This window comes from Ambystoma mexicanum, chromosome 1q (genome assembly GCF_040938575.1).
Source record: "Ambystoma mexicanum isolate Mex_15411 chromosome 1q, UKY_AmexF1_1, whole genome shotgun sequence".
NCBI classification, from domain to species: Eukaryota; Metazoa; Chordata; class Amphibia; order Caudata; family Ambystomatidae; genus Ambystoma; species Ambystoma mexicanum.
The window spans coordinates 581,512,327-581,538,790 of NC_090922.1; the positions used below are offsets into that span (position 1 = coordinate 581,512,327).

The following is a 26,464-nucleotide window of genomic DNA, read 5'->3' on the forward strand; positions in this document are numbered from 1 at the left end:
TCATTCAGTTTTATGTTACAGGTATACGTCGAGGGACCTGTATGCCTCAGGAAATTAACGTCGAACCGTGTGAGGAAAGCGGGAGGTCATAGAGAAACCCAGTGGAAGCCCGACACAAGATGATGGTCTGATTTGTGTCTGCAAAAGACTGCCCAAATCATGTATCCCCATACTGAAATGTCCCCTCTTTTGGACTGATGTGAACAATGTATTTATTGAAAGAGAGACACTTAAGAAAAAGCAAACTCTTTGTGACAAAGGAAAAAAAGACAATGGACTCCTGGTCTAAGCATTAAAAGAACTTGGGAGACTGACTGTGAGAACAGCTCAAAAGAAAGGGTGACAGGACACAGACGGTCCACCGATGCCGAACTAAGATGAATAAAGCGGAAGATACGGAAGAAGAAAATGTTTGGAAAAAAGAGGGGAAGGATACCGTTTGAAAACATTGTATACATATGCATGGGCAGAAGAAGAAGATCAAGGAGAGATTTATTTCCTTGGGGTGGGAGTTACAGACAAGATATGACATATGAAAAGACAATGGGCTAATGGGTTATCTCAAAGCTTGACCAACCTCTCGAGTCTCACAATGGATGTGAAATTATCTAAGGCATACAGTTAGTTTAAAGTAAATTGAGAAAGGAAGGTGGGACATAGATGAAAGAAGACAAAAGGAGTTTAGAGACACACGCATGTTTTGGTTTTAATAATAATATGTTAGTATTTGACAAATTGTAGAAATGTGATAGAATATTTTTTAGATAAGTATCAAGGAGGATGGACATGGATATGGTTGAAAGTAATTGTTTTAGCAACCAAGACCTTTCAAGACGGGGGAGTGTAACAGAGGTGCCAAAATGAAGAAGAGGTACCAGCAACTGAATGCAGTAGGGGACAGCCCCCACCCCCACTTAAAGCTAGGCAGAGAAATGTGTATGGAATGATTTAGTATTGTAAATGTGTGAAAATAGAACTCATAGGGTTAAAAGACATTAGTATTTTAAATGGTGTTATTTTTATAAAGTTGAAAATGCTTTTATCATGGTTTAGTAAGCAGGCAAGGTACAGAATGCACATTATAAAAAATTGAGTAGGAAAATGATTATGTTTTTTATTATACCCAGACAGAAAAGAACTCTACCATCTATTTAACCGACAACGCCTTTAACTGACATTCCCTTTAATTTGAACAATGCATTAAATTAAGAAATTCTGCAGAGGATGGTAGCATGAGTCAATCCTTGAGTTGAAAAAGTCAAGGCCACAGTGCCCTGCCAAAACCAGATAAGCATTCTGAAACCAGACATATAATGAGCCTATGTCTGGATTTCTCGCCAAGGGATGCAGCTGAGTGACCATATTTGGGTAATGTGGCTGGGAAAATCCTAGGATGGGTGCCAGAATGTATTTCCATTTGAAGGTTTAAACAGGTGCACGAGCTAGTCAGCGGAGAGTTTTGCCTGGACATGTTTAGAAAAGGGTGGGGGTTTGACTCTTTTTGCTCTGAAAAGTATAAAAGGAAGCTCCGTTTTCAGAAGAGGAGCAGGGGTTTGTGTACTTGACAACGATGCTGTTTGTGTCAGTCTGACGAAATAAAACCTGATGAACCTGACTCTGTCTCATGCCTGCCTGCTGTCCGAATACCATTGCTGAGCCTGTAGAGCCCAGAACATCCAGGAGAGCCTTTAAGAGTGGAGGAGGTGCTAAAAAGCATGATCAGGGTCTTAACACCTCGAGAACACCTGGGTGAGGTGGAGGGTTGTGGGGTGGGGTGATGCAAAGACTGGGGCAGTTGGGGCAGAGTACATAGCTGTGAAGGTCCTGCCTCAGCCAGGTGGGGGAGGGAAGGCAGGAGAACACACAGGTACACATGGTCAGCGGTTTGGGGGATGGGTGTAGACAAGGGGACTGTGAAGGTGGAGGAGAGAGAGCCCTTACCCACCAGGAACCTGGGTAGTGGATATGCAACATGAATTGCATTGTTTGCTATCTGGAAGAAGTGAAAAGGCAATGAAACCCACCCCTGATATACACGTGTATATTCTTAACTGAGTAGTGTAAAATATTCAATGTGGCTTGTATTTAGTGTCCCGAAGATAGTAAGCCAACTCTTGTTAAAGCGAAATATGTCTGAGAATGTTAAAAATCTCCTTGGGATGCCTGTCATTGACTGACAAAACCACTCTTGAAGTGGCACTGTCTACAGAAAATGCCACCGGGCCGTTACTCAGTGTACACAACAATATTATAAACAAACTTTCATAATAATTATCTCATGTTTATGTTCAGTGTCAAAATGAAGATCACTCTCCTTGATGTTGTTGCCGCAAAGGCTTCTATTGCTGCTGCATCATCTATTTTTACAGCAATTCTGCTCTCTCCACACGCTGTCGCTCTCTCTCTCTCTCTCTATCGGCATGCTGTCGCTCTCTCTCTCTCCGCACACTGTCCCTCTCTCTCTGCATGATGTCGCTCGCTCTCTCTGCACGCTGTCACTCTCACGCTCTGCACGCTGTCGCTCTCTCCACACGCTGTTGCTCTCTCTCCCCACGTTCACTGTCGCTCTCTCTCTCCCCACAGATGCTGTCACGCTCTCCCTCTCCACACATGCTGTCACTCTCTCTCCCTGCACGCACTGTCGTTCTCTCTCCCTGCACATGCCTTCACTATTTCTCTCTCCCCACACGTGCTGTCGCTCTCTCTCTGGCACTCGTGAAGATATCCCCTTATTCCCTCTTCTCCAACTCTCACCTTTGCTTTCAGCGCTTACTTTTTCTCTCATCCTTCCTCTCACATTCACTATTTCTCATACTCTCTCACCCTTTTTTCACTCTTATTTCCTCTTGCTCATCATCAGCCACCTCTATCAATGGATTCTTCTGTGCTCTATTCCCCTTCTCATTCCATTGCACACATCACCCTTTATCGCATCCTCCTTTAAAACTTCGCACTCTCCTCCTTGCACGCTGGTGCCTATAAATGCAAAATGCAAAGAACAACAGTAAACGCCCAAACTATGGGCATTGCCAATGCTTGTGACTTTAGCTACTTTCAGTAAAAGAAAAGGTTACCTCTTCCTTTTCAGTATGTTTAAACTTTGCAGGGTTATTTTTACTGTGTACCATTTTCCTCTGTTTCCTTGACTTTTAACTTGTTTGGCATATTGTAGTGGTGTGGTTGGGCCTCGGATTTCTGGCAGAACTATAGTGAGTGTGCACTTTCTGAAGGCTGACAGGGCCTTTTCCCCTGAATATCCTATGCTGGTAGTAAATATGTCAAACTTCACTTATTCCACCTGCAAACGAGAAGTGATGTTCACATAAATGTTTTGTGACCTTGTCTTGTCAGGATTGGGCATTTTCATCCATTTGAATATTTATACACCATTTTGACTCTTCATATTCATTCATTCATTCATTCATTTTTGACATTTATATAGCTCCTTTCACCATAATTATGGTCCCAATGCGCTGGTGGTTGAACGCTCTCCAAGGGACCAAAGTCCAAAAGTATGGGAAATTAGGAGGTGCTATTATGCGTGTGTGCTTTTTGGCCATTAAAGTTATGAGTGAGTGGCCAAGACCCTGTTAGTCACCCATGTCTGAATGGCATGTGGATGGGTGGAAGGAGGTATCCTAGGAGCTAAGCAGGAGGGTGTGTGTGAGAGGATCTATGATAGGTTATTTATAACACGCTTAATACCCAGAGATTTCTAAGCGTGGACCCGGGGATCAAACCTGTATTGCTCTGTGTCGTCTTCTCTCCAAGGCGGCCATGTTGCCCCTGAGCTATCCTCCCGAGCAATATAGACGTGTGTAGCTGCAGTTCAAATTTTTTGTTGTAAAAGGCAGCTGCATTCTTATTGTAGGGGTGTTGTGCAAAAGTGTTTGAGTTGTATGTGAAAGCAGATGTGTGTGGGAGTGAGGCTGTGCCTTTGGCTAAATTCCGAAGGTACAGAGTGTGAGAGTCATAAATGGGTTAGCTATACATTCAACAATGTTTACCCCCTGGATTCCAACTAGGTGCAAAGATCAGAACTTAGATCTTACATACGATCAGAACATACACATAAAATACCCACTCTCTTTGTGAATCTTAGAGTGATACATAGCCCATCCCCAGGGTGCTTATAGTGCGATAAAGTTCCCACCTTATGTGTCTAGGTGCAGCGACAGTGCCCGCCCTCATATGCAACAGAGTATGACACATTGCCAAACTCCATATGAAACAAATGGAACAATTTATTTGTCCTCCTTGTCAAACCAATAGCTTCCATCTGAGTGTAGCACATGTCCTACCCCCAAATCCATCTAGGTGTAACACATACTCCTACGTCCCATCCCCTTTCCTCCATACTTGCGGGACATTCCGTCCATCGAGACGGGACTGGAGCACTTTTAAAGCATCAAAGAATTAACTTTTTTGTCCATCTTTTATTTTTACACGGGGCCACCACACATGACTGTAGCCCCCCCTTCCTGAGCTCTGCCCAGCACATCGCCCTTCAGTCCTTTTCTCCGAGCGGTCAGGGCCGGACACACTTGCATCTCAAGGAATATTTTTCTTTTTGTTACCTTGTCCTTCATTTTCCTGCTCCGGTTCCATGGTCATCGTTCTTCCGTCTATGCCGGAGGGTCTGGGATTCATGTCCTGTTGATTGTGCAAATGTCGTTCCGCAATGGTGGTTCCCCACTCACATTGCCTGGAGTGCTTAGGCCCGGAACATCGGTGGGACTGATGCTTCTACTGCGACTCCCTCTCTGTCCGGCACTCCAGCATCAGCTTGTCAGGTGGGAGGAGCAAGTGGCTCTGTTTTTTTGTCATTGGTGTCTATCCAAAGAGCTTGATCCCAGACAGGCTTCTATTGACTGTGTCGTGTCTTGTCTTTTGTATCTGACCTTGCAGCCTCTGGCATCCATGTCTTATCATACAGGACATATTCATCCGCCATTGGAGCTTATCTGTCTACAGACAGTTGCTATTTTTCACTGGCGAGCTCAGTCATCAAGATACATTTTGCAGGTCTTCTCCATCTTTTCCCGCCGGTTCGGGCTCCTCATCCCAGATGAGATCTTAATGTGGTCCTCACTGCAGAAACCCGAGGCGAAGCAGGACAAATGAGTCATGTTCTGCAAAGAGTACCCTGGCTACCAAAATGACATTTTGCTAATGTACATGTCTAAATCAATCACAATGTCTGTACTGTAATTCTTTATATATTTTTTAAAAACATTTGATGTGTATGATTTTGATATTTAAGATGTGCTTTAATACTGATTAAAATTATATTTTAAGTACTGCAAGTTTTCCTACTTGCACTCCCTACTCTACCAAACAGCCTCTATCTCTCTTAGTTGTCTTTAGTGAATCCCTATCCGGGACTAGATAGAGGCAGCACTCCTATATTTGCTGAAGGACTGCAAAACCCAGGGTTCCTCCTTTATTTGAAGCCTCACTGCTTTATGTCATAAGCCTTTTGAACCGATAGCCATTACTGACCACAAGTACCATTCTTGGAAGCTGGCCTTTTCGATTGCAGTGACATCTGCAAGATGAATAAGTGCTCTTCAACCTCTCTCTGTAGAACATCCGTTCTTAACTTTCTACAAGGATAACTTTGTGCTTTGCACTCACCCTTCTTTCCTTCCCAAAGTGGTTTCTAAATTCCATTTAAACCAGTCAATAGCTTGACTGGTCTTCTTCCTTAACCTGATGCCGAGAGGGTTCACACAATCTAGACATCAGACGTACTCTGAAGTTCTACCTCGACAGAACAATCAAACTTAGAAGTTCTTCACGAATCTTTGTAACGTTTGGTGACCCGAAGGGGAAACCAGCCTCGAAAACATCTATCTCTCGTTGGATAGCTTCATGCATTTCCGAGGCCAACAAAATTCAGTGCCTTCAGCCCCCAAAGGGCATTCCTGCACATCTGATCCGTGGCAAAGCGGCTGCAGTTACCTTCCAAAAATACGTCCCTTGGGAGTCCGTAGCCAAGGCTGTTAAGTGGGCTTCCCTGTCGGCTTTTTGTAGACATTACTGTCTTGACCTGAGCTCTAATTCAGCCAGTCAGTTCTTAAAAATGTGTTCCAATAAGGGATTTTCCATCCACCCTTAGTTCTTATGGCCAGTGCTTGGGAATCTCCTACAAGCATGGAGAAAAGGGGACAGGATGTAGGAGTATGACAAAGTTACTCATTGTAGTGACTACCTTACTCCTAGTCCATAGTCCCCTTTCCTCCATACCCTCTAATAAGTATCCTCTATTGTTGCTAAATTGTCCTGGACCTGGCGATAGAAAAGGACTGAAGGGAGATGCATGGGCGGAGCTCAGGTAGGTGGGGCTACGGTCACATGCAGTGGCCCCACATAAAAGTAAAAGGAGAAAAAGTACATTTTTTGATGAACGGAATGCCACACAAGTATGGAGGAAAGGGGACTATGGGCTAGGAGTAAGGTAGTCACTAAAGTGAGTAACTTTGTCATTTCCCAGCCCCCAAAATTCAATTCAAATGTAGCACATTTCCTAGCCCCAAAATCCACCTAAGCATAACACATATTCCTACCCCCAACAATCCATCTAAGTGTGACACAGTTCCTACCCCCAGCAATCCATCTAAGTTCGACACATTTCCTACCCCCAACAATACATCAAGATGTATTACAGTTCCTACCCCCAACAATCCATCTAAGCTCAACACGTTTCCTACCCCCAACAATCCATCTTAGTACGACACAGTTCCTACTCTCAACAATGCATCTAAATATGACACATTTCCAACCCCCAACAATCTCTCTAAATGTGACACATTTCCTACCCCTACAATCCATCTAAGTGTATCACAGTTCCTACCCCCAACAATCCATCTAAGTGCGACACAGTTCCTACCGCCAACAATCCATCTAAGTGCGACACAATTCCTTCCCCCAACAATCCATCTAATCATATCACAGTTCCTACCCCGAACAATCCATCTAAGTGTGACACAGTTCCTGACCCCAGAATGCAGCGAAGGGAGGCTCATTACTTGCCCTTGAACTAGATAGGTTCAACACACAGATTACTACCAGTATATCTATCAGTCTATCTATGGAGTGCAGCAGGTAATATACAGTGTTAAAGAAGATGGTGTTAATGGGGGTAGAGTAGGTGTGGCAGGGTCTTAATTGAGCACAGTAATGGCTGTGTTCACAGTCCGTGCCACCTTACCTTTATTGTTGCTGTAGGTTGTTCTGACGGTCGTCCATGGGCGAACAGAGGACAACAGGGAGGGGAGATGTCCTTTGCCTTGTGCCCTTAACCAGCTGCCAGGGCAGGACTGCCCTGGGAGGACCTCTTAAATGTAGCTTTTCCGGTCACGTGAGAGGACACGGACCAATGAGAAGCAAATGGGCGGTCGGTGGGAGGAAGGGACAGGGAATGGATGAAGGTGGATGGGAGAAGGCAGAGAGAAAGCACTCAGTGGAGGATGCCAGGACAGAGGCACCGGGACATCTGACTGCCTTAGCCAAATGCCAAGGGGTGGGTGGAGGGAGGAAGAAAGCCATAAACACACAGGACTACAACGCAAAGTCAGCTAACCCTACTTGCAGATCAGCTCAAAAAACGAATTGCAAAAAATAGTAAAAACAGAGAAAAACCCCTCTAGAAACAACCAGCAAGGCCAAATAAATCTGATTGGAAACTCGCAAATCATCCCTCCAAAAGTCACATTAAAGCCAAAAAACGGATTGGAAATCTAGGTTGCACACACTCAATCCACCAAAAAGCATCAGCCAGCACCTAACATCCCTTACCCAGTGGTTCATTTGCAAGATGGCTCCAGATAACAATCAGAAAGTCAGAGGGAAAGCACTCAGAGGATGCTGCCAGGACAATGGCACAGGGACATTTTTAACCTTTTAAATCAGTACACAGAATTTCAGCTCAGTATTTATTTGTTTGACAACTTGGAAAATGCAGCCCACAACACCATGGTGTTATCTTTGCACTATGGCAGGAACATTTGCAGAAAAGAAAAAAGGGGATGGTACATAATGAAAAACCAAGGTATGCAGATTACAGTTATAATTGAGGACAGGATTAGTCCAATTGGCTTTGTAGTAAATGTATAAGGACTTGACTGTGATGCTGTTGAAGACTGGGGACCAGTGCAGGTAGACAAGACCCCTGGCAATACATTCAAATTCAGTACTTGGGTGGCTACTGGTGAGAGACATGTGACTGCATCCCTAAAACCAACCCATGGCTTGTTGAGCGTAAACAACTTTCCTTCTCCTCTGGCCTGCTAACATAATAACATTCTTAATATGAAGGAAGCGCTAGTTGGGCATGTAGCAAAACCAAGGAAAGAGTTGATATGGGAAAGTCAGATACTAAAAGGTGCCAGGCCTGGAAGTTTTGGCAGTGGTGACCGGGCAGGAATGTCACAAGACCAGTGCTGGAAATGGGTAGCCTGAAATCATACATACATGCTGCTAATGCTGAAGTAAAAATGCAACAAGCTAAGCCACATCCTCTGCTTCACTTCATTGTCACTTTAAAATATTGAGGATCACAGCAAACAGTAGGACCAGTCCTGTCATTTTGAACAGAAATGAAACAATGCCAGGATCGGCACACTCATCCACAATTCGTGTTTTGGTTGGCTTGAAAACCCTATCCCATTGTGTCAGGATGGCCTTTCTAGCTCCGTCCCACTTTCCTGGTCCAGTCAGACGGTACTGGTAGGCTGTGCATGGACCGAAGTAAACTTCCATGGCCAGTCTAGGATCTGTGAGGAAGAGTCGGAGCACATTGGGTTTGACACCCGCCTGAACAGCAAGCTCGTCCATGTGGTCAATGTAGTCCACTTGTATCGTGTGACGCTGGCTGGGCACATACCTGTAAAGGAGAAACAACATGTGATGTAGTGAATACTGAGAGGAGGGCATACATATTATTGGGCCCAGATGCCCATTGAAACAAAGAGGCTCATTCACCATTGATGCTGAAACATTGTGAAATTGTCTACTCGTCCCAAGCTAAGAGGCTTTGCTCGACTGTACAGTAAAAGTAGCTGTATAAAATATTATGGTAAGAGAAGGAGTGGTCAAAACATGCTGGAAAGGGAAGACTTGATAAACTCCCTCAAATACCAGCAGGTTTAGGCATTTGAGATCTACAAATTAGGAGGAATGTCCGGACAGGAGCTAAACATGATCATCAATACTTTTTCATGACCACAAGATCTGGTTAAAGTATGCTGTATTTATTTATTATTGTTTATTTAAATGTATTTGTCTTAGTTCATACGATCTTTCACAAACAAGTATTAATACATACGTACAGCATAACACGTCTTATATTCATAATGGCAATATACAAACATAAAATCTCGTTATAAAATCCATTTAAGAGAATATCACATCACATAACTCGTTACACATAAGAGATAAAAACCCTCAATGAATTAGTTAATCTTTCAATAGCAAATGAATGCGTCGCCATAAGCAGTAAATGGTGATGTGCACAGACCTAGAGTCGGTCTTAGTGCAATAGTCCTAAAACTCTTCAGATTTAATTGATTCATAGTAACCAACAAACTGACCCAACATATACATGTAGACTGTTCCCAATTTGCAGCATTCTGTGAAAACGTGTCGGGCAGTCCAATTTATCTTGAACTTTACATATGCTGCAACCTCTTTGATCACAGGGTATTTTTAGGCAGGCCCCTTGTACCGCCCGCAAGGGTAATTGATTGATTCTAAGTCGTAATATCAAGTTTCGAACAGCCAGACTAGGACTCTGGAGAAGGTCCACCTGGGTTTTAAGGTACACACGGGAGACCTTAGAGATGTATTTGTAATCATGCAAATTGTTCAAGTGGTCATAATTACGGATGAAGTTCCATTCCTCAGTTTTCTTTTTAAATATATATTTCAATGTCTCAAACCCTGTACCTCTCTAAAAGTCAGGGCACCAACTAATAAGGGAAACACAAACCTCGATCAAGATATCAAAATTAATATTTCCTCTGCCACCGAGCTTTAACGTCCCTTGCTGTTGCCCTAACATTTTCAACAGGGGATAAAGAGGGTCGGTTTTAGACTTCATATACAAGATCCCTTGCAGCTGCATCACCTGGTACTGAGTGAGACCAACCCCAACTCTAATCGTAAGTATTCCATAGGGGTGCAAGCTGCGGCGTGCTGCATATTTCACCAGAAAGACCTTTCCAGTACATCGAGCTATTTAAGATCTTTTGTAGCGAGGGCCTCCAACTCGAATAAGATAATAGGGCAGACATTCTGCTTATACATCATGCCAATGCCTTCAATTGAATCGCCAGCTGTTTTCTTTGCAAACTTGCTAATGGCAGCAGTCATGATGTTTGCTTTCCTTTGTTTAACTTCTTTAATGTTAAGGTAGTCCCCTCGATTATCAAATTCCAAGCCCAGGTAAGGGTATTGCTCCACATACTCAATAGGTCCCAGTTGGGAATCCAAGGTGGTGCTGTTACATTTCCTGCTAGACACTACCATACCCTTTGTCTTGCATATGTTTATTGATAAATAGTTTTCTGCTGCATAGCGTACTAGCTCATTAAACTTTTCATCGACTTTCGTGATTGTGCGATCCATTAAAACTAGGTTGTCGGAGTATAACATACCTACAAGTGAAGTGTTGCCAATTTTTACCGGGCAACCGTCAGTTTGCAAAAGGCGGGAGAGAAGATCACACAGATACAAGTTAAACAACAGGGGAGCCTGCACACAACCTTGCTTGACTCCCCTGTTGACTCCGATTGATCTAGAAAGCGAGACCATCCTGTCCATCCGCACTTGAATACTCGTGTCGTTGTGCAGCAATTCAATGATTGTTAGTAGCCATGCTGGACATCCCACATTTCTCATCTCCTGCCAGATGGTTGTGCGGTTTACTGAATCAAACGTTGCAGAAAATCTACAAATATCAAGTATAGCCCTGTGTTTCCCTATGTCGCTGATTCTTGGATCATCTTATCCAGCAGCCTAATATTATGGTTTCTAGCTGACCACAGCCTAAAACCTGTCTGCATTGGGTGCAGTAAGTTTGCAGTAGTTGCCTATTCCTCCAGTGCGGTCAAAACTAAAGAAGCAAACAGTTTACGTTTTCGGGAAGGTCTCTGCCTCCCTTTTTATACACTGGGACCAATATTGCTTGTTGCCAGGAGAACTGAATTTCCCGATCACTTCATACCTTGTCAAGCAGGACTTTAAGTATTCTTGCCCAATTCCCAGGATCATTTTTTAATACTGTGTTGGAAAGACCATTTGGTCCTGGAGCTCGGGAATTTTTTAACCCGTAGACAGCAGAACATGGCCTCCTGTCCAATGTTCAACAGCCACAGGTGGTCCTCACCCTTTTCTTTATTCCTAGAATATGGGGCCTCTAACTTTGAACGCGTGTATTCCAGCCACCCCTTCTCACTAATGGGATTCAGTGTACGTGCACGTTTGTCCCCCTTGGCCAGCATTAAAATCTGCCAAATAGTACGTGGTGTGTTACTTAAAAGTGCCGTGATCATTTGCTGCCACCTCACATTGTTGGCAGAGAATCTCCATCTTTTAAGCCAAGACCTATATTCTAGCTTGCTCTTTTTGATTTTCGAGTAAACTTTGCAATCAGTACACCCAGCTAGTTTGGCCACCGGATATTTCTCTGCATTTTCCGTTTGGCCTCTCTAATCTCTTTATCATAGGTGTTCAGATGTTCTTTAGTTGTGATGGCCAAGCCCCTTGTTGTGGGTTTCCCAGCAGTAGAGGCAAGTATCTTTAAATGCTCTTCAATGTTATTTACATTAGCAAAGGTCAAATGGTTGAGTTCAAAAGTAGATCGAGAGAGCAATAAGCTACCTGCCTTGTCAACATTCTTCAGGGTCCACCTGATCCCATTTCCTGCATGGTTTACTCTTATCTCACATGAACCTGTCAGTCTTACATCATCCTGTGGCATTATGAAGGTCAACTCGATAATCGAGTGATCACTGCAATCGGTGTGCTTTACCTTTAGTGATTCAACTTTTTCAACGCAAGTGTTGCTTCCCAAGAAGTAATCGAATGTCGCTGACTTTTGACCCAACCCCCAGGTGCTCTGGCCTGGGCAATCACCATGGTCCTACCATTTAACCAAATCATTTCCCATTCTTTCATAATGCGAACCCGGGCTCACCTTTTCTGTGTCCCTTTTTGAGGGCCATTACACTGTCAGCCTTAACACACTGCTAGTTGGCACATTTATCCAGATCTCTACAGCTGGCATTAAGATCCCCCCTAGGAGGATAGTATTGTGACTCGGTACAAAAGTCCATCTAGTACATATGGCATAAACTACTGGAGGGGGTGGAGGGAGGTGGGTAGGGCAATCAATTACATAACCCCGGGACAGTATCGCAGCTAGATAACTCTGTACCAGTGAAGCGACTTCAGGTGTGCAACAGTGGACGCGTGCAACGTTTCTGTTTTCAGATTCCAAGGGTTCCACGAAGAAAAAGTCATTTGTTGTTAAAACTCTTAAAGCAAGTACTTTATCACATATCCTCAGTAAGTCAGATCTATTGGTTCGGTTTTTGGAGAAAGTCGAGGAAGCGCGCCCTATTGAAAATAGTTTTGGTTCCAAGACGGATTGGGTTGGGGCCTCATTATCACGGAACATAACCTTTACTCCAGTTGGCATTGGCACAATACCCTCTACCACAGGGCTAGGGTGCTAATGACCACGGGCTGAGACTCACCCAGAGTAAGGTCCTTTAGATGTCCATTGTCAGATATCGTTTAATTTACCATATTCTTGATTTGGTCATTTAATAGCCAACTTGTCAACATGCCAGTAGACCTTATGGTCTGCATTCTTCTTTTGCTTTTCCTAGTTGACTTCTTTGTGTTTGTAACTGCCTCCACGTTAATGGACTGTTTCTGGTTAGCCATACCTGCTTCTGGCTGTAAACTCATGGATATCCGGGCGATTTTGCCCTTTCCGTAATCTGCGCAGTTTCCTAGTTAGGAAGATTACAGACACTACACTATTGACGTCATCGTCGTTTCCAACAGACACCCGACTTTCCTCTTCGATGGAGTTAGTCAATATGTGTTCATTATCCCCCTGCTGATCACAATAACTTGTCTGTTGTTGGGCAGTTTCGATTAAATCATCCAAGGCATTAAAACTGAGTGTGTGGAGTGTATTTTTTTTTTTATAAATGTAAAATAAAAAAAATAATACACTCCACACACTCAGTTTTTGTGGTGGATGTACGTTGTACTTCATCCCAGATGAAGTCACGCTGGGGGCCGGATTAGAAGCACCAGAGTCCTCGCCTGTAGGGCACATGTTTGGTGAAGCAGACAATCTCTGTGAGTTGGTGACTTCCAGCAATAGCACATTTGCAGTTACAAAGATGTCTGTACTCGTCACATGTCTCATACTGCTTCTATCACCTACTTGTGCATCACGTTCTGGGAGTGCTTCCTTTCCCAGGGTGTCTCGGAAGGTGTAACATAATGCCAGGAGTGAGTTATTGTTATCTATTGCCGCTAATGTGGGATCCGTGATGTTGACAACATCGTTGGGGGCTGGGCCCCGAGACCGCAAAAACGTGAGAGGTAAATTTAGGTCCTCCGAGCGTGTGGATACTGAGGCTTGGTCTTTTTTGTAGGGCGCCTTCTTTCGCAGGTTGTCGTTATTTAAATGTAGGGATTTATAAAGAGCAAACTGGACAAGCAAGCAACAAATCCCTGAACAAATGAGGAAGAAATGTGCTCCACGTAAGGGAACGGAGGAGAGGAGAAGGCTGGTAAGCTGGTTAATGTACATTGAAAAGTTGGTTGAAGAGTTGGATATTCAGGTTCCCACTGAAGCCGAGGGTGGGTGAGTATGCCTGATTTAAATTGGCAGTTTGTTGAATATTCTGGGTGCAGAACAGGAGAAGGCATGATTTCTCCTCTTCCACGGTTCTCGGTTACCGCTCGGGTCAGTTGTGAACACAGAGGCATCCATTACACCCATAAGGAGAATGCTCTAGGTGAGAAAATTATCCTCTTTACATATAAACATAAGGCTTTAAGCAACTAGGCAGTAGACATTTCAGCCTATGATTGTCACGTTTGTTTATTACAGAGTGTTTCTGTCAAGACTAATTAGAACACAGTCCCTTCGATATTGCGAATGGAACTTGCAGCCTTCTTATTGAAGGTACATTTCACCTTTTTTGTTTAACACTATTTATGCTTAACGGCTACACAAAATTTATTAAAATTGGGTTCGCTGTTTTTTCTACAATAGCTTCTTTCGCCCTGTTGAAGATAACGACAAATGAATGCCTGATGCTAATGGACAATACGTTCTATTGGGAATTGACTTTTCTGGATATCTGTTTCTACAGGTATGATGCTTTACGCTTGATATCGCGTGACATTTCTCTTAAAGGAATGACTGAATCACGCTATGGTGAGTGTGGGGGTCGGAAAGGGTGGCACAGTAAACTGTTTTAATGAAAGGGATGTTTTCTCTAGAACAGTGTTTCTTTGGAAAATCTCTCTTCTACTTGTCCACTAACCCACTAAAGTTATGAAGGGGCTAGGCTGGGCGGTCTGGGCATCATATATTGTTTTGCAAAATTACAGCAAGATTGGGATTCGTACGTTATTGCCAGACAGATGTACTTTGTAAGTACATGGACCGAATGCAAAGGATGTCCTTGTAAATTGTTGAACATTAGGGTAAGAGGCAGACAATGTAGGTCGCTCCCCTTATTTTGATTAAAACTGTTCAATTGTTTGAAAAACTTGGTGAGAAGAGACATGAGCTTGTATTTTAATAGTATATTATTTGTTTGTTTTTAGAATTCACAAATGTTCACCTATCCTGAAGAAGACACACACAACCTGTCTGGAAGATCTTTACCAGGCATTGTCGAGTCGAAACTATTTGTTAATCTGGAAGCCCTTTGTTAATAGAAGATCTATGAGTTGGGGCGCCTATAGTCGATAATGTTTTTTGAGTGAACAACTGTTAGAGATACAGTTTAAGTTAATTGGAATATGTCCAAGTTCTTAAATTCATGGATTGTTTTAGGATTGAAGGGTACAAATTAATGTATGAATGTATGACTTTAGGATGTTTTTTATGGAATTAATAATTAAAAAATGTTTATCTACCTCTATTTCTATACCTAAATCAGAATGAAATAAAAATAATGATTTAATACTTGTAGTTCAAGTCTCGCTCTCACCAGTCTTTCTTGATATCCAGGCATAACCTCTGTTCTATAATATCCCACCGTGTGATGCCATGATTTTGTATCATCCCCGGCCTCCTGGACTCTTCTTTTTCTTTCTCAGCCAAGTAGAACAGGGTGCCAGTCGCAATTGTCTTAAAGGCGAGGCAGAGTATTTTTAATGTAATGCAGACCTATAGAGTAGACAGTGGGAGCAGGTGATAGTGGAATTTCATTATGCCAGCGATGTGTCACGCTGCAGCGTTGCAAATGGCTTTTTTAGGAACCATGGAAGCCGCTGGTTTGCATGTGGAGGGCATTTCCACCATGTAAGATGGAGATAACTAGGTCTTGGACAAAACATCCCAATACATCAGCAAGGAAAAAAGTCTTTATTTTGGGAGTGAACTCTTGTACTTTGCCATTTGTGCGTTCTTGATGATGTCAATCTTGAATGAGAGGATGCTGACAATAGGGAAACAGAGAGACCTATTCTCTTAATGCTGGTCGAGCTAAATGCGGAAAAGGCCTGAAATATTGACCTGACTCTGTAAAGTTATTACTCACTGTTGTTTCAATTTGTGTGCTGGCACACACATGAATATTTTAACATCGTAATGCAATATATGATGTACTGTCTGAAGAGGAAGTGCCAGACAAGGTCTGCACTCCAGCCACCCCCTTCGAAGTGCCAGGAACGTTCACACCAAAATATGTGACCTATGGAGAACAGATAAACCAGCAGAGAGCTGCAGTTGGGCTCTGCCCAGTGCCTATCGGAATAACAACACCTATTGAAGTACTGACATCTAAGCAAACCTGGACAGGAAGGTACCCACTGAGGAATCCATATCTACAGATACGAAAAAAGAACGTTTGTCAGAATGGGATACCCAAAGAAACCAAGAAGATACTAAAAGAAGACGACTGGTGATGTCATGAGAAATCAGACTGATGCACATACAGAATATAATGACCTAAGAATGCTGATTAAGAGACGAAAGACCATGCATAAGTGACATCTTGAGCCAAAGGTGAAACAGTTGATTTCAAAATGAAGAATCTCATGCCGTAGGCCCAATGGAGACATTAAGTCAGTTAAAACGTGTACATACGCAAGAAACTGCAAGAAGCAAAGAAATTGTGGAGCTTGCTTACGCTTAGTAGAAAAATAGATTGCGGCAGGTGCCAACTATACATATATCTACCTCAAAAGCATTTTATAGATGAGTGAAAAATCCACTATGCATATGAGCAGAATTGAATAGAGGTTACTAAAAGTTTCAAGAGGAAAAGGCTGCAGCAACAAATCAAGAAGTAAAGATGGAGAGAAACCCTGCTGAAGGTAACCCTGAAAAGAGGCTAAGGTCGTATAAGGCTGGAATAGGCTGGCGATGCCTACAATTAGAGATAAGAATAACAAGAGTCTCCTGTTCAGCAAAGTCGAGATAAGCTGCAGATGGTATACGACTGACAGCACTAAATCAAATACACAAATCTGCATGAAGAAGAGGCCGACTTCACGGTGTCCCAGTCACGTGGCAAGGCAGCAGAAAGGGATGACTTTCACACCTATGCATCGAGCCTTGTCGTACCCATCCTCCTTAAACTTTCTCAGACCAAGAGACAGACTCAAGGCCAAACTACAAAGCAGTAATTGACACACGGCCACTGAGGTGATGAATGGTTGTAACATAAATTGAAGGAAATCTGGGGTGCAGACTTACTCCCTGCACCTGGCCAATTATTCGGTATTACCCGAATTGTTCGAGTACAATTGCTCGAATGACACAATTGACCGTTTTGCAGTGGTCCAAATTGACCTTCTGCACAATTGACCGTATGGTCATTTATATATATATATAATGGGTTGGGATGGGGTAATAATAATATAAGGGGATTGGGTGGGGAGTGTTGGGGGGTTGCCGGGGGTTTTCTCCCCGCATATATATCCTAATTGACCGTTTATATTCGGTCAATTGTGTAGAAGGTCCATTGTCATTCGGACAATTGTAATACGAATAATTTGTATACAACAAATTATTCTGCATGCTGCTAAGCGCAAGTGGAAAAGAATGTGTGGGATCCAGGGTCCTATAGAGAGTAGAGCCAATGGGACGTTGTACTTTTAGTGACTTTAACAGTAGCCAGTTTGTAGGAAGGGCTTAGTTGCCCCACCTGACATTATTACACAATCCCCTCTTCCCGTTACCATACACAGATATAGTACCTATGTTAAAGTTACCTTCCTATAACCAATCAAGTTGCATGTTAGGTTTTTAAGATTACACGTCAATGATGACAAGTTTTTGGTATAAAGGTTGTGTTTTTTCTAAAATTAATCGGAGTTTAAGCGAGAAGGAAGATCGAGCGGTTGCTGAGGTTCATTGAACTCCCCTTTTTTTTGTACTTGTCAATAAACGGACTCCCTTTGCCAAACTATTGAGTTGTCATTATTATTTGATGCGAGAGTACGAATCTGCATCCCCATCTATCTCAAGGGTGGGTGCTGCTGCTCATCTTAAAGGGCTGTTTGGAGACCCCCAGCCTTATGGCCCGGCTGGTAAATCCATCCAGTTCATGTCTGCTATGCAATCTCGAATTTCACTCTACTAGAAACCAATACCTGATTAGCAGTCCAAACCCATTAAGTTCACAGCAGCAAAAAGCCATATCAATGTTACATTAGCACTCCAACAGTCATCAACCCATTCTTAGCTTGACTTAGATTTAGGACACCGAAAGAATGTAGACAGCTTGTTAGTGAATGAGCTATGTAAAAGTCAACACTGTATTTGTGGGGCTATTGACCTGTCCTCTGGAAGATATGTCCCAAAAGTCTTATGCAAACACATACCGATATAGGATTAGGCAATGCAAAGTCATAGGGAAGTGAATAAGGGACAGGCCCAACAAGGAAACAGAAGTCCACGGCTGCTTGTCAAGAGACCAAACGGATCAAGTTCCTGCGCTCACTGATCAAAGAGATTGCCCCAACTCCAGCCAAAAGAAACAAAGATGCTAAAACAAGATCCCTCCAGCAGGGTTCTGTTCTGTATTCATTTAAACATACTGTAGCCAAAAGGCAACCCTCACAACGTAGCAAATACTGTCATATCGCTGCCCTGATGTGCCACTACAGAACTCTGGTTGGCAGAGTGACTAAGTCCTAGTACGTAGGATCCGATAACGCCCAGCATGATCAAGCATCGGTTTCAGACCATTGAGAGCATATCATTCGAGAAGGTCTATATTTAACTCTTTGGGTAAAGGACACTTGGCAGCACTAATACCATTGGACTTCGCATCATTGTATGACACAGTTAAACATATCTAATTCTTGACGAATTCTGAAACATTATGGGCCTCTGATAAACCACCCTGGACGAGATTACATAATATCTCACCTAATGGGTCCCGAAGATAAGGGTAGACCTGGCTCAATCCGGTATCAAAAGTGTCCTCTTTGGGGTCCCAATCAGATCCTCTCTGTCACCTATTGAATGTAATGTCTAAATACAGGATCCGGTCTAAGACAAAGTACACCATGCAGATAACCTATTCAAGTAATCACACCCCAACAGAAACCTGTGGCTGAGAAGTGTACTTAGTAGCTGAGTAAACAATGGACTGCCTCCCTTCTCGTTGCTGGAGGACTGGTCCCTGCTAAATCTAGAACACTTCCCATTGCTTTCTGAAGGATGGATAACGCACGTTTCTGACACTGACATAGTAACAGTCTGGTTTCTAGGTGACCTCATAAAGACAGAAACAAATATATTCATTGTGTGGAAAAGAGGGTAGACTGCTAAGGGGTGAGGGGGTTGGGGGAATCCCTTTGAAGTTGGGAATCCTACAAAGATCTTGGAAATTAGAGGGGATGTGATACCACGAGGGATTGATAGGGTGGGAACCTTGGGGGGTTAACACAGTTTGTCTGCAAGCAGTGCAATGCTTTAGGGAAATGCTGAAATCCACTGGCTGCTGGGGTGGAATACATTATCTAGTAGATGTAGAAGATGTGATTCCTATAAAGAGGGGGCTGCCCTCGGGGTGTTAAGGTGCAAGCCCTTCAGGGTAAGGTACCCATGAGTGTAGAGGTCTGGGATGCAGTCCATTAGGTGTTGATAAAAGAGAGATACCCTGGGGATAGGGAGGAAACTATCCCTGGGAAATAGGGGCATACAATTCAATGGCAATAGGAAGAGGGGGGGGATAACCTGAGAGTGGACGCGGAGGCTTGCAATGCCCCAAGGCTGGCAAGGTGTTGAAACTTTAGAATGGAGAAAGAGGGGTTGTTCCAATCCCTGGGAATGCGAGTAGAGGGCAGTCTTGTGGGAATGCGAGTGAGATGCAATCCTTGGATGTGGGGAGCACAATGCACTGTGAATGTATCAGATTACAACGCCTGGGAAACAAGGGGTGCAATCCTTGTGTAGGGATTGGGGTGTGATCCCCGGTGAATCACATTCCCTTGGAAATGGCAAAGGGTGCAAGCAATCCACTGGCAAAGGGATACAAAGAAATGTCCTGATACTAGTTTTAATCCCATGAACATGTGAGTTGGAAAACACATTTGGCAATTAGGCAAGGAGTAATCTTAAGGTTATATTGAAGGATGCAATCCCCTGACCATTGCGGAGTGTCCCACCCATATGGAATGGGTAGGTGATATCACTTGCAAATTTGGGTGGATGGAATCCCCCAGAAATGTTGTGTGCGGTTCCCTAGGAACTGAAGAGGGAGCAATTTCCTGGGAATGTTGATGCAATCCTCCAAAGATGTGGGAGGGGTGCAAACACCTGAGAATAGGACAGGATGCATTTTGAACGAAATAGGGATGGGCATACCCCCAGGGTGGGGTGGGGTGTAATATCCTGGGTACGACAGAGGAAACAAAGTCCTGGGATCACAAGAGGGTGAAATCCCCTGGGAACGTGGGATGATGAAACATCCTGGAAATAGGAGAGGGCACACTTCACTGGGAATTGGGGAAGATGCCCATGCGAGAGATCAGGGAATGACATAAGCCCGTGTTAGCTGAGGAAGATGCAAACGTCTGAGAGTTGCTAATGTGGTGTATGTCATGTGACATTTAACAGTCTGAAAAAAACACTTGGTGCTAGTTTTTCCTTCTGCTATTGATGACGAAAATTTTACCGGAACTACTGAAAGATGCCTGCATTATGTTTACCCATTACATGCAATGATGGTGTTTTTTTAATAATGTCTTTGCAGCTAGTTTACATCTGGCAGTTTAGCTTGGATTTCTTCCCAGAATTTCAATCAGTTTTATGATGTATCACATTGGAAGGTGACCCAAACATACAGATGTTGAGAGCCTGCTTGCGAAGGTGTGTAATCCCTACCGTTTTTCCAAGGCTTCTTTCTTCTTCATGATGTCAGCCGCCATCTCCTCTGCCGGTGGCAACTTGTTTAACCCTAGAAGAGAAGAGATTCAGCGATTAAGTGGATTTTTCACCAGCATCATGTTAGGTTTTATTTTCTGAAGCAAGCAAAGGAGGCATATAACGGAAGCCCCAGAAATAGGATTGCAGTCCCAGTTGCCTCAGCCTTTTGCTGCAGTGCAGTTCCCCCACTTTTCCCTTTGATAGAATTGATGCTCTTACTCTAACATATGTGGATACCACGTGTTGATCACAGATGAATTGTTCTTCGCCCAACAAAATATCTTGTCCATGCAGTCACTGGTCCAAAAGGCTTAGTGTCTGCTCGCTAGCCAGTAGATTTTCAAGAGATGCCCCTTCCCACAAGCTGTGCACTTCTGATTGTTCCTTCCTGAAGCCATGGTTTCTAGTCACTTACGCCACTCACACAGCGTCCTCCTGCTTCCTCTCAAGCACTCGAGTTCCCATGTATCCTTTGCTTGGGTCCTGAACAGTTTACCCCAGAGGTGAATAGAGTGAAGGAAGAAGATTGTGGATAATAACTCACTCTCCCACTCACATGCAGCAGCTGCCATATCAGCAATCAGCTAGGGGGTAAGTCCAATGCACTTACCTACACACAGTGTGCCTTAAGAAACATGCCAACATAGTGGACGGCCGCCCTGAGAATACCAAGTGCAGGGCAGGCTTAGTATCGCCTATAGGGCAATAGAACAATGCCCCAAGTGCAGACCCAACATGCTATTGTGAGCCAGTTTTGTTGTTGTTGTAAAAGTGGCCCTGTTGTTTGGACAAAGTGGGCCAGTTTGAGTGATTTCACTGCGCAGTTAGTAGTTCTTTCGAGTGTTGCTGAACACATATGTTTTTAATGCACCATTTGCAACACATTAACAAATAAAAAATCCCTTGGATACTACTTAGACTGTCACAAATGGAACAAACTGCAATTTGTGACGGTAGGACCCTTTTTCATTAGTGCCCAAGACAATTGTATGCTCCAGGCTGACCCTAGACCAGTAGGAACCCAAATCAGAATGGGACAGCATCACTACTTTTCTGAGCACCTAATGGGCCACTTGCTAGAATGGGCAAAAGATTGGGTATCCCGGATAGAAGCGTAAACAATTGTAATCTACTACAGTGCTACAAGCACCCACAGATCCCATGGCAGAAACCAAAGAAATAAACACAAGTGCAAAAACACAATCACAGGAATTAAAAGTTATGTGCTTGTGGAAAAATGGTTATACCGCCAACTCGGGCGCTTAAACATAATCCGCTGCAGTTGGACTAGCATAGTAGCTCTTTGCCTACAGAATGGAGGGCCATCCCCATTAGTGATGTCATGTGTGATGTCATCAGCGATTTCATTCATGATGTTACCAGTGGCATTATGTAAGGCCAACATTAATGCCATACATGATTTCATTTGCAAAGTCGTCTTGGATGGCGCTTGTGATGTCATGATCAGTGCATGATGTTAGAAGTTGGACTATCTATCATAACCTTAAAGTCACAGATGTCTTGAAAGGGGTATGCCGTGCTATGCTTTTTATTGTTAACTGTTTACTGGGAGCAGTGACAGAGATAGGCTCCACCGTGGTGACTGGCCTGGTATGTGGAGACCTCGATTGTCTTTGCGTGTGTCCTGAAGGAATGTCGCCATCGCACTGACTGCTCAAGGTCAATGCTGAGAGGCCCTGGTTCAGAATGCTGGGGTGACAGAGGTTGTAAGGGAGCACTGAGCAGAGGACCAGTTCACAGCGTCTAAAACTGTAGACTCGGGAGGATAGCTCAGGGGCAAGCAACGTGCTCGCTCGAAACAAGACAACATTATAAGCACCACAGATTCGATCACCTGGTTCGCGCTTAGAAAGCCTCCGGGCATTAACCGCGTTATAAATAACCACCGCGTTATAAATAACCGATCATATTTATTTTGAATGTTTTGTAAATTTTGTGCGTGGGTGTGAACTGTTACAAATGCTGCATTATCAAGCAATCAGTGACTAGCACCTAATATGAAACATTGCCTCGATGCTCACAGAAGAAAGGGAGCATTGGTTTTAATTGGTATACGATTCTTTCCAAAAAAGGAAGGACATCCTGAGAGATAAAATTGCGTCTCTTGTAGTTTTCTAAAAGGATGTGTTTTCAGACACTCTTATTTTAACATTTGTATTTATTGTTTTATATTGTTCATATATATATATATATTTTTTTTTAATTACTTGTTTATAGCCAAATATTGGCTTTTACAAGGGCATGATAAAAGAGGACTTTGTAGTTGTGTGTCGAGATCGCAATATCGAGATGAAAAAAGAAAATTGAGAAAAGTGTAGGAAATCTGGTGTCGACATTGCTTTACAGATTTGTAATTTTGTCCATTGCCAGTTTTAGGATTTTCACTGCTGCGATGGTCCATCTGTTGTTATCGCCAGAGAGAAGACGGGTCCACCAGAGGTCCTCTTTGCGGAAATCACTGTCCAAAAATAGTGGATAGAGGTACATCTTTCTGAGGTTTTGCGTTGCAGGACATTTCATCATTAGATGTCGTAAGGTTTCCAGCTGGTTGGTTTCCTGACAGTCTACAATCACTCGTAACTGATTATGATCTGATTTTCACTATTTCCCTGGTGGGTTAAAAGTTGAGTCTTGCTCCAAGAAATGTCCCTCTCAGAGATTTATTGGGAAATGTCTTTATTTATACCGCTACCTCTTTTCTTTTACGCGCTATTGCGGGAAGGTGGGTCAATAGTCTTTTAGATGATACCTGGTCTAGGGTCTTAATCCAGTCCAAGTCTTCCATCTTGGTTTTTATCCTCAAAGGGTTGAACATCAGGTCTCTTCTGTACACACTATTGTTTTTAGCTGAGTTTTGTTCTTTCCGCACCAGGCGGATAACTGAACACAGCTCTCCTTAGCAGCTTCCTCTTTGATCAGAGTGTAAATGCTCGGACTGTCCAAGAGCAGGAGTTTTCTGAATAGTTGCATTCGGCTGTTGTCTATCGCAGCTGATAAATAAAGCAAACCGAGTTCACGTCGGATGGCTGCGATTAATGTCGACTTGATGATTTGCAAGACTGAACGCCAAAAGAAGCCCTCCAATTTCAGCCAAATCATCTCCGGCATTGCCAGGCAAGCATCCATGCCATATACCATTGACGGGATGATTTTGGTCTTATAAAATTGGATGGCCGGCAGCAGGGAGAACCTTCCGTACTTTCTGTCGATCATTCTTGTCTGAGCAGTAAGGTTGCGAATCTCAGACCAGAGAACTTGCTGCATGTGGGCCTTGGTTCTGGAGCAGTTGAAGGTGATACCCAAGTATTTAAAGCATTCGACTGACTCTATCTTTGTTCCTTCCAGGAACCACGTTGGTTTTACTTTTTTCAACAGAGCTTTTTCCATGGTCAAGAGTTTAGTTTTGCTCTTATTAATCTCTAGGTTGTTGAGAGATAAAAAGGACGACAGGTGGCTGAGCTTTCGTTGAAGCCCAATCAGGGTTTGATCGACCAAAATCATGTCATAAGCATACAGTAGATACAGAACCTCTGAGGAACCATTTTTGGAGGAAGGGCCCGAACCTTTGCTGCTGAGTCTTTATAATCACCAAGAAAGGCGATAAAGAGTGCAGGGGCCAAAGGACAGCCCTGTTTGATCCCTCTGAAATTGGGTATCTCCGCTGAAAGCAAACTGTTGTGATTTAGTCATACTCACATACGTTTTCCAGTGTGAAGGGCTCTGATGGGAGCCAACATGGTTTGGGGACAGTTCCTGTCCACGCGGTCGCAAATGCTTGGGTTAAATCCACAAAAACTAGATACACTTGAGGTGCACCAGCTCTAACTTTGCTTTTGAAGATGTTGAGGACCATGATGTTTGCTGATGTATTGGCTTTTTTCAAAAAGCCAGTTTGAAAAGGGTCTGCACAAGCTGATGACTTGGCCCAGTGTTGGAATTTTTCAAGCAATAATGATCCGAAGACCTTGCAGATGGTATCTAATAGTGCCATCGGGCGGTAGTTAGACAGGTCTTCTCTCGGGCCGTTCTTGAAGATGGGAACCACCACCTCCCATTTCTCTTTGCTTACAGAGTTCGTTAGGATAACATTTGCTTGAGGGCCTGATGGTCTGATTATTGACCAAAAATCCTTTCTTTTTTTAAGGCCACTATCTGGAGCATTCTCTCAGCATCTTGTTGGTATAGGTCAATCCGGTAGAATCTAAGCCATGATCTATAGTTCTTGTATTCAGTCTGAAAAAGAGACCATGCTTCTGGAGAGTTTTGTTTGAGAGTTGATCTTTTGAGCTGTTTTAGCTTGCAACGTCGTTCAACGAGGGCTGTGCTGTACGTGTGAGGGCCTTTCGATGAGTTGGTTTTAGTTGGCAAGCGATATTTCAAAAGGAGAGTTTGATAGTCCACTGTAGGTTATATTGTAATATGGTATGTGTGTTTTAATGATTTTGTGTCCTGTTAATTTATGTGGCATTTATATAAAAATAGCTTTTTTTGTAACTGTGAAAAGTTGTATTAGTCTTACTGATAACTGAGTTTTTATGAGTACTTTATATGAAATTACAGTATAGAGAACTACAGGTTTTTGTGAATAAATAGCTAAAACCTAGTAGCTTAACCGATCCTATCCTCCTTTTTTGCAGACTGTCATGTGGCCAGGGTTGCATCTCCATTTTATTAAGTCAATTTATCAGTCTTTCTAAACAGTTGCTTCATATTCCCATGGAGGAGGAAGTGAAAACACTCTATAAAATATATTTCTACTTTTTATTATGTTTCAGCATAACCTTCATATATGTCCTGAGGCTATATACATCCGGCATGGCACTGCTAGATATCCCAATACCCGAGTTCCCAGCTCCACAAGAGGGGGTACTTTCTGGGGTCTTCACTCTGTTGATATAGGAGTAACTCGGCCTGTACCTTCAGAAGGAGGTCCTGGACGAGGCCCGTAAGGTATGGGAAAAAGCAGATACCGGGCAGCACCTAAACAGGAAAATAGACGCTTGCTACAAGCTTCACGCGTCTGAAGACATATCCTTGTCTGCATGCCCGCTCCCCTCGTCGATGCTGTTGTCAGCAGCTACGCTCCAGTCAAAGCCGGGCCTCTACATCCTCCACTACAGCGTCACAGATCCTTTCCAAGGAGGAAAAACTTCTTGACGCCATTGGGAAAAAGGGTTTTCCAATTCGGCTCTTCAGTTATGTCAGGCTAATATTGAGCTTATCCTGGCCACTGCCAATGTCAAACTGTGGAAGGAGCTAGCCGAGTTCCAGGAATATATTCCTCCTGATAAGCCGCCCTTGAAGTCTTGGAGCCTATCTGACGCCAGGGTTCTGACACAGGATCTACTTGAGGCTGCAGCCCATCATGTAGACACTTCCGCTACCTTATGGTCAGTGTAGACATCTCCCGCCAAGCGTGGTTGCATGCTACTACATTTCTGAAGGAAGTTCAGGACAAGGTGCTTGATCTCCCCTTCAAGGGTAAAGAACTGTTTTTTTTTTTGTTTTTTTTTATTTTGATATAGCTGAATTATTCAACTTTTCAAAACCAATAGCATATAAAATAACAATTTCCTTTGACACAGTAACAAACACATGATAAAACAAGGGATTACAAATTAAAACAGACAAAGAGAGGTATGAAGGAGCAATTAATGAGAAAACTAAAATAAATTTCAAACAAAATCTACGGCTAAAGTGCTAAAGGTGCTTTTACATTTGACAATTGACAAAGCTGCTGCAAAGTATGTTGGAAATTGCATCTATATTAGAGACATATTTCAGCAGGTA

General features: G+C 43.2%; 1 protein-coding gene across 1 annotated transcript in view; it reads right to left on the reverse strand.

The window, feature by feature from the left end:
• Nucleotides 1–7,923: 7,923 nt before the first annotated feature.
• Nucleotides 7,924–26,464, reverse strand: part of LOC138521732 (flavin-containing monooxygenase 5-like) — a 452,642-nt gene continuing 434,101 nt past the window's right edge. Inside the window, exons 7-8 of the mRNA XM_069634778.1 lie at nucleotides 20,612–20,684; nucleotides 7,924–8,887 (exon numbers count right to left, since the gene is read on the reverse strand). Coding sequence (XP_069490879.1) covers nucleotides 8,539–8,887; nucleotides 20,612–20,684 — 422 coding nt within the window. The 3' untranslated portion in view covers nucleotides 7,924–8,538. The remainder of the gene's footprint in view (nucleotides 8,888–20,611; nucleotides 20,685–26,464) is intronic.